Source organism: Anarhichas minor, unplaced genomic scaffold, assembly GCF_050575085.1.
Source record: "Anarhichas minor isolate MPS153535 unplaced genomic scaffold, ASM5057508v1 ptg000007l, whole genome shotgun sequence".
In the NCBI taxonomy this organism is placed as follows: Eukaryota; Metazoa; Chordata; class Actinopteri; order Perciformes; family Anarhichadidae; genus Anarhichas; species Anarhichas minor.
Window position 1 is genome coordinate 21529584 of NW_027466453.1, and position 14527 is coordinate 21544110.

The 14527-nt window shown below is 42.2% G+C and overlaps 1 protein-coding gene across 1 annotated transcript; it reads left to right on the plus strand.

The window, feature by feature from the left end:
• The first annotated feature begins 3975 nt into the window (after positions 1 to 3975).
• On the plus strand, positions 3976 to 14071 carry hlfa (HLF transcription factor, PAR bZIP family member a). The gene is made up of 4 exons (XM_076086602.1): positions 3976 to 4393; positions 5041 to 5370; positions 9651 to 9865; positions 10335 to 14071. Exons 1-4 carry the CDS (start codon positions 4279 to 4281, stop codon positions 10548 to 10550), a joined length of 876 nt encoding a protein of 291 aa, XP_075942717.1. The 5' UTR covers positions 3976 to 4278; the 3' UTR covers positions 10551 to 14071.
• The last annotated feature ends 456 nt before the right edge of the window (positions 14072 to 14527 follow it).

Consider the following 14527-nt stretch of genomic DNA (forward strand, 5'->3'; position numbering starts at 1 on the left):
TTGCCCCAAAACATTGTTCATGCATTTAAAGAAAACTCCTGCAAAACATCATGAAAGTTAGAATACATCAGAACCTTCCACCTTATTCACTGAACATAAATATGAACATAAACAACTTAATTTATCATGCAAGGACATTCTTACAACTGCTTTTTTATCTCAACTTGAAAGGACTTCATCTGCACTGCAAACATCATTTCAGGTCAATTTGATTTAGATCTCAAATGTGCCTCAGGGGGCTTTACAATCTGTACAGCAGCACCACACCCTCTGTCCTCAGACGTTTGCATTGGATTAGGAAAAAATACCCTTTAATGAGGAAGAAATGTAAGAAACTTCATGGAAAGCAACTGAGGAGGATGCATAATAGAAATGTTACCGTCGAACCCTGACACTGAGCACCAGCCGGCCCCCCCTCTGCTTCCACACACAAGTCTTTGTAGTCCGCTGTAACAGTTTCATAAATCACATTTTCATCGGGCGGAGAAGCTCTGAATTTGTTCTTTTTGTGTCCCTTGACTAACTTTCATGCAGTGATTCGGGGCCACGCTGCTCCGTTCAGCTGACTGCTTTCATACAACACACGTTTTGTTCGGCTTACACGTCACAAATGCCCGTCTGCAGATGTTTCTCACAGTCGGAAAATATCTGTGATTCTTGCACATACTAAAAAAACAACTAAAAACAACACATGACCTCACAGTGAGACAGAGGAGCACTTTAACAAAGAACTCCGCTGGTCACCTGCAGCTGACAGCAGGTGACCACTGATACCTCGACCTTTAACCTTTGGCCTCCTTACAGCACTAAATCACTTATCTGTCTTTAAGAAAAAATCATTTCAGCGTCTGTTGTTGCAGATAAAAACACTGCTTTGTGCTTTTAAAAATATACATCTGCTCAGTGTTCATACCAGACGTCATTAGATTTGCTTCTTCACTCTCACTTTTTTTTTTTGCCAAATATTCGTATTTAATTAACTGAAAAATGTGTGAAGTGTAATCTGTGATGTTTAGTAGCAGCTGAGGTAATATTGATTGAAAAGCTAGTCTTAAAGGTACAGTGCATTTAGAGGATCTATTGGCAGAAATTGAATTTGATATGGATAAGTTTGTTTTAGTGTATAATCACCGAAAAATATGAATTGTTTTGTGTTTTTGTTACCTTAGAATGACCCATTTATATCTACATGGGTCCTCTTCACGGAGTCCGCCATGTTTCTACGGTAGCCCAGAATGGACAAACGTAATACTGGCAAACTTCAGAGCTCCTTCACACTTGACACACGGGAAAATGCTACACACTGCCCCTTTAAAACGAAACATATCATCACTTTAAGATTAAACCTTATTGGCTATAAAGTTCAGACCATGAGAAAAGCTTCTACGGGTGAATCAGTGCACAACAGATTATTAGACATTTGTTGGGAGTTCACAAATATCCCCTAAAGTCGAGCCTTTCGTCTTGACGGCAGAACCTGCTGGAGATTCTTCATGTTTTTAAGTTTTCTTCTGTGTCACAGTAATCCAGTGAGAGTTGTCTGTACATCTATTGGTGCTGCTAATAAATAAATACTTTTAATGCCAGAATGTTAACATGAAATAAAGTAAATAAATGGGGCTACTGATGTAGCCAACAGCGTTGACGCACTGAATCTGAGGCAACATTATACTTTGTGTTGACATCCCCCCCCCCCCCACGGCGTCACGGAAACTGTAGTCTTAAAACTTAATTGTGGCCTGAAATTAAAACCAACTGATCAGAGAGAGTCACATTGAGAGTCACATCTTAAAAGGGCAGATTCAGAATGTAGTCATTGTCTGACCTGGTGGGATTTCAGAGGACAAAAGGACATTTTCATCCAGCAGGGTTTTAGAACTTAAACCTCTTGTGATGCCAAAGAAGAAGAAAGAAACAGACTTGCTTTGGTGTGGTGGTCTTAATTTGATATGGCGTGACATCTTAGTGGACGTGAGGCCTGCAGTTGTTCAGATAAAAGGATCGGTCCCGCTCTCGTCTGCACAATCGGCTCCTTTCATGAAGCTTTTGTCTTATACTTCTTAATGCAATTAGCTTTTCTTCAGCTTGTCATTCCTGTCTTTTGTGTTTTTGTGGAAAAGAAGTGGTGCTGATGATACAGACCGAGCAGAGCGCAGCCAGGCTTCTTCTTTTCAACTATGACTCAGCAACTACTACACTAGAAAGCATGAGTTTCCGTGTGCAACGAGCCACACAGATAGAGTTGCGGTCTGCAAACACCCATTGGCTGAAAGTAGGTCAAGTTTAGATTCACGTCATTCTTTGCTGTGGCGCTGCAGAGGATCCTGCCCTCGTTGCTCCGATTCACAGACGAATGCAGCAGCAACGACAAGCTTATTTAGTCATGATTGTAAAAATATATATTATAAATAAAAGACCTAAACACAACGTACAGTGCACCAACAGTCACTTTGAAATTGGGGATATCTGAGTGTAAGAAAATGTCACGTCTGGGAGGAGAAACTGTACCAGTCAGGGATCTAATGTGTGTCACTGGAGCAACAGGAAGCAGCTTTATTAAAGGACGCTGGAATGACTTTGAATATAAATATGTTTTGTATTGTTTTTTGTGTTTATAGTTGGTTTTATGTTTTGTTCATAACATTTCCTGTCAGGTGAATAGGGGGACAAATGTAACTAATAGATATCAACATGAAACGTCCCCAGTTGACTACTGACATTAAGATGATAGTTTTTTGGATTACAAGTTTTCTGAAATGTTAGGTTTTAATATGCAAATGAGGCATTATCTAATGTTAACTTTTGGTGAATTTAGGAGAAGTTTACAGACACAAATAGATAAAGTAGTAAAAGAAAACCCTCGATGTGTATTTTGGATGTTTTCTTTCCACCCGTTTGAAAGGAGACATGTTGAAAATCTCAAAACAATGTTTTTACTCGGGTGTCTGGGCGGTTTTGACTGACTTTCGGGCAGTCTGGTGACGAGTGATTTCATATTTTTTTCAGAGAAAATTGCCCACCATCCAAAAATGTGAAAAGGTTTTTGGTTGTTTTAAAAGAAAAATAACCAAACAACATTAAAATGGAGAGTTGCAGTCTGTTAATGAAGCTGCATCACCATTTCTAAATGTTTGGCTTGTTGCTCTAAATATCTTGTGGTGCAGCGATTAAAAGAGAATTACATGAGAGCAATTTAAACATGAAAGACGTATTAATAGACTACAGCAGCCGTTTATGGCAGGCCAGTATTTATGATTGATGGGTGTTAAGTGGAAGCGGTTGTAAACTACTCTGTCAGTCGTGAGGTTTGAAACGGGCCATAAAACCACAAAATATTTCACAAATGAAAAGTAAATCTGGAAGTTTAAAACAAGATATTTACCCATGTATATATTCTAGTTAGCAGCTAACGTCAAAAGTAGCATTTCTTAGTAAAAATTGTTGGATTAATGCAAACGTGTACATTAAGGGAATATCCAGGATTTAAGAGGGGAAACAAATGACTGTGGGCACTTTGTGACTATCCGACCCCATCTCCTGGTCCGTTGTGTTGCATTTAGTCCGTAGCAGAAGGAAACCTCCGGGTCTGAAACGTGAAGCTAATGCGATAAACCTGCGTTTATAATTCGTGGATATTCCACGAATTTCTATAGTTTGTAGTCACTTTATTGAACACAAATTATGTTAATTATAGACAATGAAAGACAACTGTACAAAAAGGTGTATCTGTGTTGTACAATAAAAAAAAAAATATAGATATATATCTATAATTCTTATTCTTTTTATTGATCTTTATTGAATCAGGCAGTCTCATAAATATTAAGATCTCTTTTACCAGAGAGACATGACAACAGCAAAACACAAACAACACAACTACACAATGAATTAAAACGGTTACAATAATCATAAAAAACACAAAGACTGAAAAGACTTTCTTTTTTTCCCCCACGTGATGTGAACGCGCCCTCCCGCTGCTTTGACGTCACCTGCATCAGTCTCCGCACATGGATGGAGAAGTGTAGCTCCGCCCCCTTTTCTCTCCTCCAGCTATTTGTCAGCCAGCTCCGTCTGCAGGCAGCCAGCCGCTCTCCGTCCTGCTGTCGCGCGGACTGCCGTCTCTTCTCACCTCCGAAGCTCGTGCGGTTTTTCTTCATCCCCGATCTGGAGTATCCTCTGGAGTTCCCAGGATAGCGAGTACGGTCGCCTCTCTTTTTTTGTTTTTCGGGGGGGGAGACAAATATTAATTCTGCGTTCTCCAACTTGCCCTTCAAAGACGAAATGGAGAAAATGGCCAGACCTCTTCCGATAAACCCAAGTTTGGTGCCGCCGACGCACGGCGTGCTGAAGTCGCTGCTGGAGAACCCTCTGAAGCTGCCGTTCCATCACGATGAAGGTTCGTTTATCTTCATTTAAACCGGCTCAACTTCACTCTGTGTGTTTATTTGAATTCTGCAGACAGACGTTGTTGCAGTTTAAAGGACACAGATCAACTAAATGACGTCGAGTGACGTTCGATCTTTGTCGAAAAAGAAACAATGTATTCTTTATTAGTTTATTAAGCAGCAAAGATAAAACAGAAAGATGATCGACTCTGCTGAATATTTTTTGTTGACATCAACTTCACTTCAGACAAACAAGCACGTTTAGCTTCTACTTATTATCTATATATGCACAATAAAGACTGATTTGCGCGTGTTTTTATTGTGACTGCGCTTCTTTCTTTTTTAAGCTTGCAGGTGCGTCTGTAACCTTTAAACCCTCTCTCGTCTAAAGTGGGATTTATATTAGTGGTACCACAAGCTGTCGATAGAGGGCGTAGTTTCTGTTCCTTCCACCCACTGTTTGTGTTGTTGAATGTTGAAAACATATTTTCTCAATTAATCATGCAGGTAGTTTTGGGTTGTATGTGGTTTAAAGTAGTTTAGACAAACAAACGAACCTTTTTGAAACCCAGTAAATACTATTCATACCAGTGCACTGACTTGTGACCCTGCTCTGCTGTGAGACAATGAACTGACTTTGTGCACAAACATTTCGCAGGATTTGGGAAAGACCAGGAGAAAGAGAAGAAGCTGGACGATGAGAGGAGCCACCCGCAGTCGGCCTTCCTCGGGCCGACCCTGTGGGACAAAACGCTGCCCTACGACGGGGACAACTTCCAGCTGGAGTACATGGACCTGGAGGAGTTCCTGTCGGAGAACGGCATCCCCGCCAACACGGCCCAGGGCGCACAGGCCCCGCAAGGGCCGCGGGCCACGCCGCGGGCCACGCCCACCACGCCCACGGTGGTGGACCTCAGCAGCCGTGCCACCACCTCGGTTCACACGGGCATGGCGCCTCAGGCCTGCCTCCGCAGCCCCGGCACAGCAGGTAGGAACCACGCGCGGCGGCACCTGAAAGCAAAAGCTGTATGCCAGGAACCAGCGGCTTCACGTGCTGGTTCAGGCTCCAAGAGGGCTGCGATGCTCTTTGCACACACAAACAAACACGCGCACACACACACACACACCCCCTCCCTCCACTGTTCTAGGAAACTAGAACAGCCCAGAGATGCAAAGCTAGAACAGGTTCTTGTGGTTTTGTGTCCCTGAATGCATCACCTCTAGATCTGTTTCTCAATTAAATCCTGCTGTTTCAGCTTCTCCCCTAGTCACACCGGCTCTGTTTTACGGCCCCTGAACTGGACTTTGGAGTCCCAGAGTGGCGCCTAAACGGGGCTCAAGTCCAAGAATGCAGCGCGGCCTTAAATCAAGCTGTGATTGGCAGAGAAGTCTCTGCTGCCATGAGTCACACTTCATGTGTTCGTGCTGGTTTTTAAAGGCGTGTAGTAACGTTTTTGAAGAGGTGGTTTTGATATTCACTTACATTCCCAAGAGTTCGCTGCAGGGTGTGATGATGATAACTGGTGAAAAGCTGCTTGGGTTTGTCAGAAATATGATTCATAAATTATTGCACATATTATTTTTTTAATAATTTGTCCTGCAGTGTAGACTCCATGAGATTCCTGAATTTTCTTTGGATTTTTTTGGCAACTAATCTGTTGTTTTGGTCTTACTCCACTCCGAGTTCTTCAGCCGATTAGTTATTTTTAGGCTTTTTTTTTTAATGAGATTAACTTATTTCCAAGAAATTATTGAGCAAACCTCTGATTTAAAGCGGTGCTTCTGCGTGATGGTTTGTGGAGAAACTCAGTTGTACATGACGATGAGATGACTAACGGGTTCAAGGACAGCGCTGCTCTGTGGAGTCATTGAAATATTAAATTATGAGACAGGCAGTGTTCTGAGCCTAGAATCTGATATTCATTTAATTTCATTACAAATGAGTTGCAGCATTTCAGTGCTGATCAAATGGAGCTTATTGGTAATGGAAAGTCTCGTGGTTGTAGATGAGCTGACCTTCAGTAGGCAGTTGGTATTTAGACTGAAGCGTTTAAAAGTGAGTTTGTGAATCTGCTGCCAGAACAATCGGAGTCATTTAAAGGCCGACCCTCTGTCGCTGTGAACATCGCTGTGTGTGTGTGTGTGTGTGTGACATGTAAACGCTGACGAGGCGGAGTCCTGATGAAAAGCAACACGTGTCGCTCCACTGAGGAGCACCGAGTGCCTAATCGTGCGTCAACGGACCGATGAGTGACACATTCAAATCACACAAGCGACGAGTCGGCTCGATGCAGATTAAACCGTCCGTACGGTGGGGTATCGATCCGGCTGACGATTACAGACTCACGAGTGACTGATCGCCAGCTAGTCTACTTTTAAAGGAGCGATTTGGACCCGAGCAACAGCTTCTGAACCACTTAATACAGGACGCGTGTGCTCATTGATCCCGTCGTAGCAGCCATGGTGGGACCAGTTGTGCCAGATGTTGGAGTGATTGTTTTGCAGCCACGCAAACACTTCCTCTCTGTGTGTTGTCTTATAAATAATGCATCAAGTCTTATAATAGGGAAATTAATCACCTTATTAAACTCAGTATTATTGTATCAAAAAATTAAAATAAAAGCTACAATAACCAGTCAGTCCAGAAAAGCAGAATATTCAACTCGGACTGTAATTAATTAGATTAATTCTTAGAGAATAGTTGACCAAAGAGTTTTTACAGAGGTTTAAATAGCAAATAATTAACTGATTAAACGGGTAAAATAAAAAAAAGTGTGTGTGTGTGTCTCACGTGAACACGGATGGGGTTTCCTGCAGCGTGCGGGGCCATGTGACTGACACATGGAGACGCCGTGTGCAGCAGTGCTGAGCTGCAGACGGGAGCTTTGTCACGGCATGAACCTCCCTCCTCACTTTCACCCTCCCCGCCCCTCATAACACTCTCCACTTCCCGTCCAGTCTTCCTCTCCCTCCCTTCTCGCCGCGGTGCTCGGCTCCGATGCCGGCCCAGGAGGACTCTGAGCCAGAGCACAGGCTGTACCCTGCAGAGGGATCACATGGGCTCTGGTGTGCTTGTGTCACGTGGGCGCAATATTGTTCCAGCTCGGCCGATCCTCGTCTCGTCTAACGGCCGCCGCCCACAACAACAACAACCACAACCACAACCCCAATGTGCTCTGCTTGCAGGCAACACAGCAGGCGGCCGATAACATTGTTATGACAACCCCACACACACACACACACACACACACACACACACACACACACACACAAACCTATGGGAGTTTATCGGTCTGAGCGGCCTGCAGGTCGTCAGATGTGGGAGGAGTCAAAGGGCGTCTGGTGGTGCAATCCAGCGTGTTAGTGGAGGAAAGGTGTCTCAGTGAGAGACTTCAGTCGTCGATACTTCATGTGTGACTCCTCTGAAATGTCTCGTCACATGATCAGCTAGTCCTGCATGAGTGACCTGCAGGTCACTAGGTCACATTCTAACTTTGGTGTTCTTCCACCTGGATACCGGAGCAACTTTATAAATAGACAGAAGAGGGTCCACTTTGAAAAATACCAAAGTTACCTTTTTATAATGACAATAATGAACTCTTATTGGTTCTTAGTGCAGAGCATCAAATCATTAAGCATCCAAAGTCTACACTGAATACTTGTTGTCTTCAGTGCTTCAGACAGAAGAAGAATCAATAACATTTCTTATTAACTTTTCCATATCTGTGTGTTTTAGACTAAAACAATACATTTGGGGAATTGTGACATTTCATAGACTTATAACGTGTCATCAGTTAATCCAGAAAACAAATGGCTTTTAGGCCGGCAGTTCTTTTCTTTCTGAACTCTGTGTTTGGCACTTCTTGGTTAATGATTGGAGTGTTTTTGTAGGAACACAAGTCAAGTCAAATGTGAAACAAGTCATCATTTAGGTCTAAAATAAAGAAAGTTGCTCCTCACGCTGCCCTACTTCTGAATAGTGAGCTGAGGCTGTAATGAGTTGTAATAGTCCTGCGGTGTTCAACTTGTTTCCATGTTGTGAACGTAGACGTCCGTGTTGCACTCGGTTGAGGTTTTTGTTGTGATGAAGAAGCTCATCACTTCCTCTGGGTAGGACGGCGTCTCCTCATCCACTTCCTGTTTTGCTTCTGATTCGTACAATAAGAGCCGAGCAGCTGAATCTGATGGCCTCTTTATTCAGAATCTCTCCACCGCAGTTAGACGGTTCAGTGTGACTGAAGGTCGGCGGCATCGACTGGCTGCCGTGGCTCAGTCCCAAAGCACAGAGATGTAGGTCATGATGTACCAGCGGCCGGCATTACGCCGGCTAAAGAAAAGCCTGCTGTGCTGCACATCCGGCCTCTTTCTTTTATCATCGAGCAGGTTTTTTAATCACAAAACGAATCGGTGCTAATGTAAAGAGTGCAGAGACGTAATGGTGATGGGGAATAATGAACCGAGTCACCCTGTAGCTGGCAGGCTTCAGATCAATTAGAGAGGCTTTACACAACAGATAGACGAGGAGTCTTAAAGACTGAGATCAGCTGACAGGAGCTGCAGAGTTTAGGATAATAAAAACAAAACCTGAAGCTTGTGTGATAGCACCACCTGCTGGACAGATGAGGCCAAATGCACAGATTAAGAAAAAGAAGTGTGTTGCGTTTACGTCTGGTGCCGGTTGTGAACATGTGAGCTCTGAGGAGAGGCAGCGCTGAGGCTCTCTGCAGGTTACAGGTCACACACCCGCTGCTCCTCCTGCGTCATCACAGCTTCACAGACCCCCCCCCCCCCCCAACAGACACACAAAAGGATGTGTCACCTTGACCTTTTTTATTTATTTCTGCCATTACAGTTGAAATCACAGTTGGTAGGAGTTCGGTTCCTGCTGATTTTCAACACTCTCTTCACCCTCTTTTTTTTCCGGTTCTGTGCACTTTCTGGTAGCGTTGTCCTTATCTCGTTATCATTTCATTTATCTGCTCATGTACACGACACAGGAACAAACACAACACCTGACGTTAGCTGTCCTGCTTGGCTGAATAACGGAGCTAACGGTACAGATGTTTATACGGGAACATAAAAGATATTAGAGAGGGAATAATGACCTGTTAAACTTATAATAATACTTATAATACATCATTAAACTACTGATGCCAATTGATTTTTTTTTTTTTTTAATGACAACAAATTAAATCAATAATTTATTCATTGTCTGTTAAATTTGTGTATGCTTGCAGCTAACGTGTCATGTTTTTATTCTTCCTGCAGCACCTCCCTCGGCCCGCGACACCCCCAGCCCCATCGACCCGGAGTCCATCCAGGTGCCGCTGGCCTACGAGCCCGACCCGCAAGACCTGGCTCTGTCCAGCGTGCCCGGACAGGAGATGTTCGACCCCAGGAAACGCAAGTTCTCCGCCGAGGAGCTGAAGCCGCAGCCCATGATCAAGAAAGCCCGCAAGGTCTTCATCCCCGAAGGCCTGAAGGTGACTGGCTGCTCTGTGTGGGGGGGGGGGTCACAGAAGCTCCATGATTAACCCAACGAGCTCCACCTGTCAGCCACCTGCAGGGGATTAGCCTCAGGCTCATTGAAGGTGGTCCAGCTGGTCAATCCCGCTCCTTCTTTATCATTCATATTTTAAACGGTTAAACATCTCAGGAATATTAAAATGTGAGCAGCACTTTGTGTATTTAATGTGTTAGTCAGAAAGTGAGGAAAAGAAAACATGTTTTCACAGTCGGAGAACTAGAAATAAATAATCATTTAAAGTGACAGCGTCTGGTTAGCAGAGCCTCATTTCTTGGCCAGCAGCTGGAGGTCTTCATCATTCTTAGACCTCTAGACCGAGCATCAGACTCTGGTATTATTCTTTTTTAAATTTAAAACACCCCTCTGTTTTGTCGTACTATGTGCTGACCCGTCCGCTCTGCCCCCCCCCCCCCCCCCCCCCTCAGGACGACCGGTACTGGGTCCGGCGCAGAAAGAACAACGTGGCGGCCAAGAGGTCCCGGGACGCCCGGCGGCTGAAGGAGAACCAGATCGCCATCCGGGCCAGCTTCCTGGAGAAGGAGAACGGCGCCCTCCGCATGGAGGTGGCGGAGATAAGGAAGGAGCTCGGCCGCTGCAAGAACATTGTGGCTAAATACGAGTCCCGACACGGGCCCCTGTGAGAGCCCCCCCACCCCAACCCCCCAAAAAATATAAACAACCCGACCACACCCTTTTTACTCCACCCCAAACCCTCAGCCTTCCCTCCAGTTTGAAGGACAATATGTCTCTTTTTGGAGGCACTGCCCCCTCCTACTCCTCCTCTTACTCCCGTCTCACCCCCCCCCCCCCCCCCCCCCTTTCAACCAACACACACCTGTATGATTCTGGTGTCATAGCTGTCATGTTTGACTTCTACCGTAAGCTTCGATTTGTCAGTTCCTTTCTGTATTCGACTAAATACATATAGATACTTTGTGTATTAACACACATTCTTCCCACTTTGATGTACTGTGAGGAGTTATGAGCCAACCCCCCCCCCCTGCTACCTTCCACTTTTTGAGAATCGATGCCATGCTGTGTGTTCGTTCACTTTCATACCAATTTTTATACGTGCGATCAGGACTGTAAACTGTTGTTTCCCGTTTCCCTGTTTTTCTTTCTGTGTTATAACGTGTGACGTGTCCGAGAGCCAGCGTATAAAACCCTCAAATCTTTTCTTTTTTTAATCCCGGTAAATGTTTGGTTGTTTTTTTTCACCCATCAGCAACATCTTCTCTTTTTCTTGATGTCGTATTTACGTCGTCTTAACACAACTCAAGCTTTACTTTGTGTTTTAACGTTCAGATAGCACTTATATATTTTTTTTTTCTCCTCTGTGCAATTGTGCAATTTTTCCTTCATCAACCGGACACTGAGCAATAATTCTTGTCCACAACTAAACTGACACGACTACCTTTATGTTGCCCCCCCCGCCCCGTGTTTGAACTAACTTTATAGAACCTCTGCACTAACGCGTGTCTCACAATCTGATCCGGCTCAATGTTTCCACTCGCTCAAAGAATGTGCCCCGCCTCGTATTTATCGACCTTTTATTTCTCAGATGGAAGATTGTTGTGTGTGTGTGTGTTGAATTAATTGTTAGTATTAATACTACTTGTCGTTTAGCCTCCTCCATTGTTTTCAGATTTAAGCATGATTTTCTTTCACAGGACGAAAATTTGCTAATTTTCTATTTTTTTTTGCAAAGTTGTTGATAATTATTTTTGCTTCTGTTTAACGTTAGCATGATTAATATAAGTGTTTTTATTTTAGAAATCAGTACAGATGTCTGTAGTCTCTCATTGTTGCTCTATGGTTTTTGTTTTTTTAAAGATGGCTGTATGAATGTAACAGATGTTGACAGAAGTGTGATGGTGTTGTCCGATACTGTGGTTAACCAAACGATTAACAAACAGAGATGATATATTGGTTACAAGAGATATGTTTATATGAAACTTATTCTATAAGTTGTTCTTTTTGTACAGTATTTTTTCTATACAATACTAAACTATGTATTTTAAAAGGCACAACAGATCCAGAATATTATTAAAGAATACAAATATATATATATATATATATAACTCAAAAGACATAGTGGTATTTTAATATTCTATATATTCACTAGGACGTGGTAGTTTTACACAGATGTGTGGATGTTCAGCAGCACCCAAACCTCCTGGGCATTATTATTATGATTATGATGACAACACTCCTGCTTGTGTTGGCGCCACCTTTAGGCTCCCATATAAATCCCATTAAACTCTGAGGAAGCAGATGGTGACAAATGCGGTCCAGAAGAGAGAATGTAGTCGGGCATTTTTTAAATATCCATCAACTCAAACTCTTTTGTTCGTCTTATTTAGTGTTGTGACTTTCGCCCCCGACACACGTCCTGACGTTTCTAACAAAGGTGAATATTATTCTTTCCTTTTTCTATAAACCACGCAGCTTGTGAGTCGTTTCTTTCTGATCTGATTTAACGGGTTGAAGTTACTATGAAGGAAGGGAAGTCAATAGCTGGTTACTCTGCTGCTGCTCTGTGATTGGTCCCTATAGCTGGTTACTCTGCTGCTGCTCTGTGATTGGTCCCTATAGCTGGTTACTCTGCTGCTGCTCTGTGATTGGTCCCTGAACCTGAGTGATGGACGCTACTCGTGTTGTAGTGTAGAGCTGCATGCTGCTTTTTGACAATCAGTCCAAGACTGACGGCTGATTCCTGTTTTTTGAGGGATGATATTGACGTTTCTGATGGGTGTATGGAAGTCCAAAGTTGCCAATGTTAAATAATCCAAAGGAATAGTTGGGATAATATTTGTTTTCATAGCTAAACCGACTCTCTCTCCACCTCCCTACACTCATATTTTGAGTCATTAATTTGCCATAAAGTGAATTTGACTAACCGCAGTATTATCTATTTATTATATTGATATATTGTGACAGCCCCAGTGTTCATTACATATGAAGTTACAGTTAGCAGCCGATTAGCTTAGCACAAAGACTGTCCATTTAGGGGTTTTTTCAGATATATGCTAAAATCAGGACAATTCAAATGTAAAAGACAAGTTTTTATTCTAATTAATTTATTAAATTCAATTTTTTGCCAAATTGAAAAGTTTATTTCACGTTCAGTTGTTATATAAATATAAAATAGATTTTATTTCTTAATAGTTGTAATTTTTATTTTTTTTACATATGTCATGCGCAAATATTTTAGTTTTAATAGTGTCAGCCCTGGACTTCCATAAATCAGTGTTTGGTTCTGTTCAGGGTGGAAACAGGATATTAAAAACATTTTTAAAAGACTAACGAAATCCAATATCGTCCCAATAAAACGCGTCCAATCCCGGTCCAGACTTGGTTGAACATTATCGATCCGATCCAAAGGTTTGTGTTCCGTAGATAAATGGTTATTTTCTAACCAACAAACAATCGTCTCAGTGTTTTTCCCTTCTGGTGAACAGGGTTCGTAGAGGAGACCGGAACGATGCCCCCTGAATCTGTGGAGCATCTTTTTATGAAATCATATATAGATATCTATATATATATCTATATATATAGATATATATATAGATATCTATATATATATATATCTATATATATAGATATATATATATATAGATATATATATAGATATCTATATATATATATAGATATATATACAGGAAAAAGCCAATGATTAATCCATGCGTATCCCCAAAGTACCTCACTGTCGAGTGATTCCACTACCTCACCCGGAAGTGTTAATCATAATTCTGAGTCTATTCCAGTGCCTTGAATACACTGAGTGTTCCCCAGTCTCTCAGCAATATAAAGTTCTCAATCGGATAGTTTCACATCTGCACTGAAGGGCTTCTTAGTGCATCAAAAACAAACACAACTATATATTATTATAAACGCTGACGACTCTCCTCATTTCTTATTTTGGACATTGCAACAGACTTGTAACCATTGTATTCATGGCAACACCAGCGGACTGTTTCAGAGTGTAAAAACACGACGTAAAGGTGTGTTTTCGGTCTCGATTGTCATGGAACGGATGCATGACGTGTTTGTGTTTGTGTGTGTGTGTGTGTGTGTGTGTGTGCTGCTCAGTCTTCAGCCTCTTCGTCTCTCTGTAATTTGTAGTGTCTAATAAAAATCTAATAAATTATTTTCCGCCGTGTCTCCTTTCTCTGCTCATCCATGCAGGTTGTTTTTTATTTTTAATATAAATTACACATTCTTGAAACTGATGAAAAGTCTAATTATCACCAGAGCTAGGTATGAGTCTGTGAAAAGTATTCATATTTGGCTCTACTTTAGTTTAATCTTTCTTTTAGATATTTCTGTTATGTGTAAATCTGTAAATAAGCAAAGTTTATTAAACAGGCAGAAATTGACAAATATTGGTTGGAAATTCGGTTTGTTACAAATTTAAATCTTTAACAAACAGAATATTGGTTTCTGTGCAAAAGATAATTTGTCTAAATTCAGTAGAAGCCTAGTGTTTGAACTAGCATGTGCATATTTGAATGCTGGTGTTAAACACTGCAAAGCTTAAGGCTGGTTTTAGTGTTTAAACCCAGCCTTAAGCTTTGGCTAAAGTCGACACCACCAGCAAAGATTTATTGTATTTATC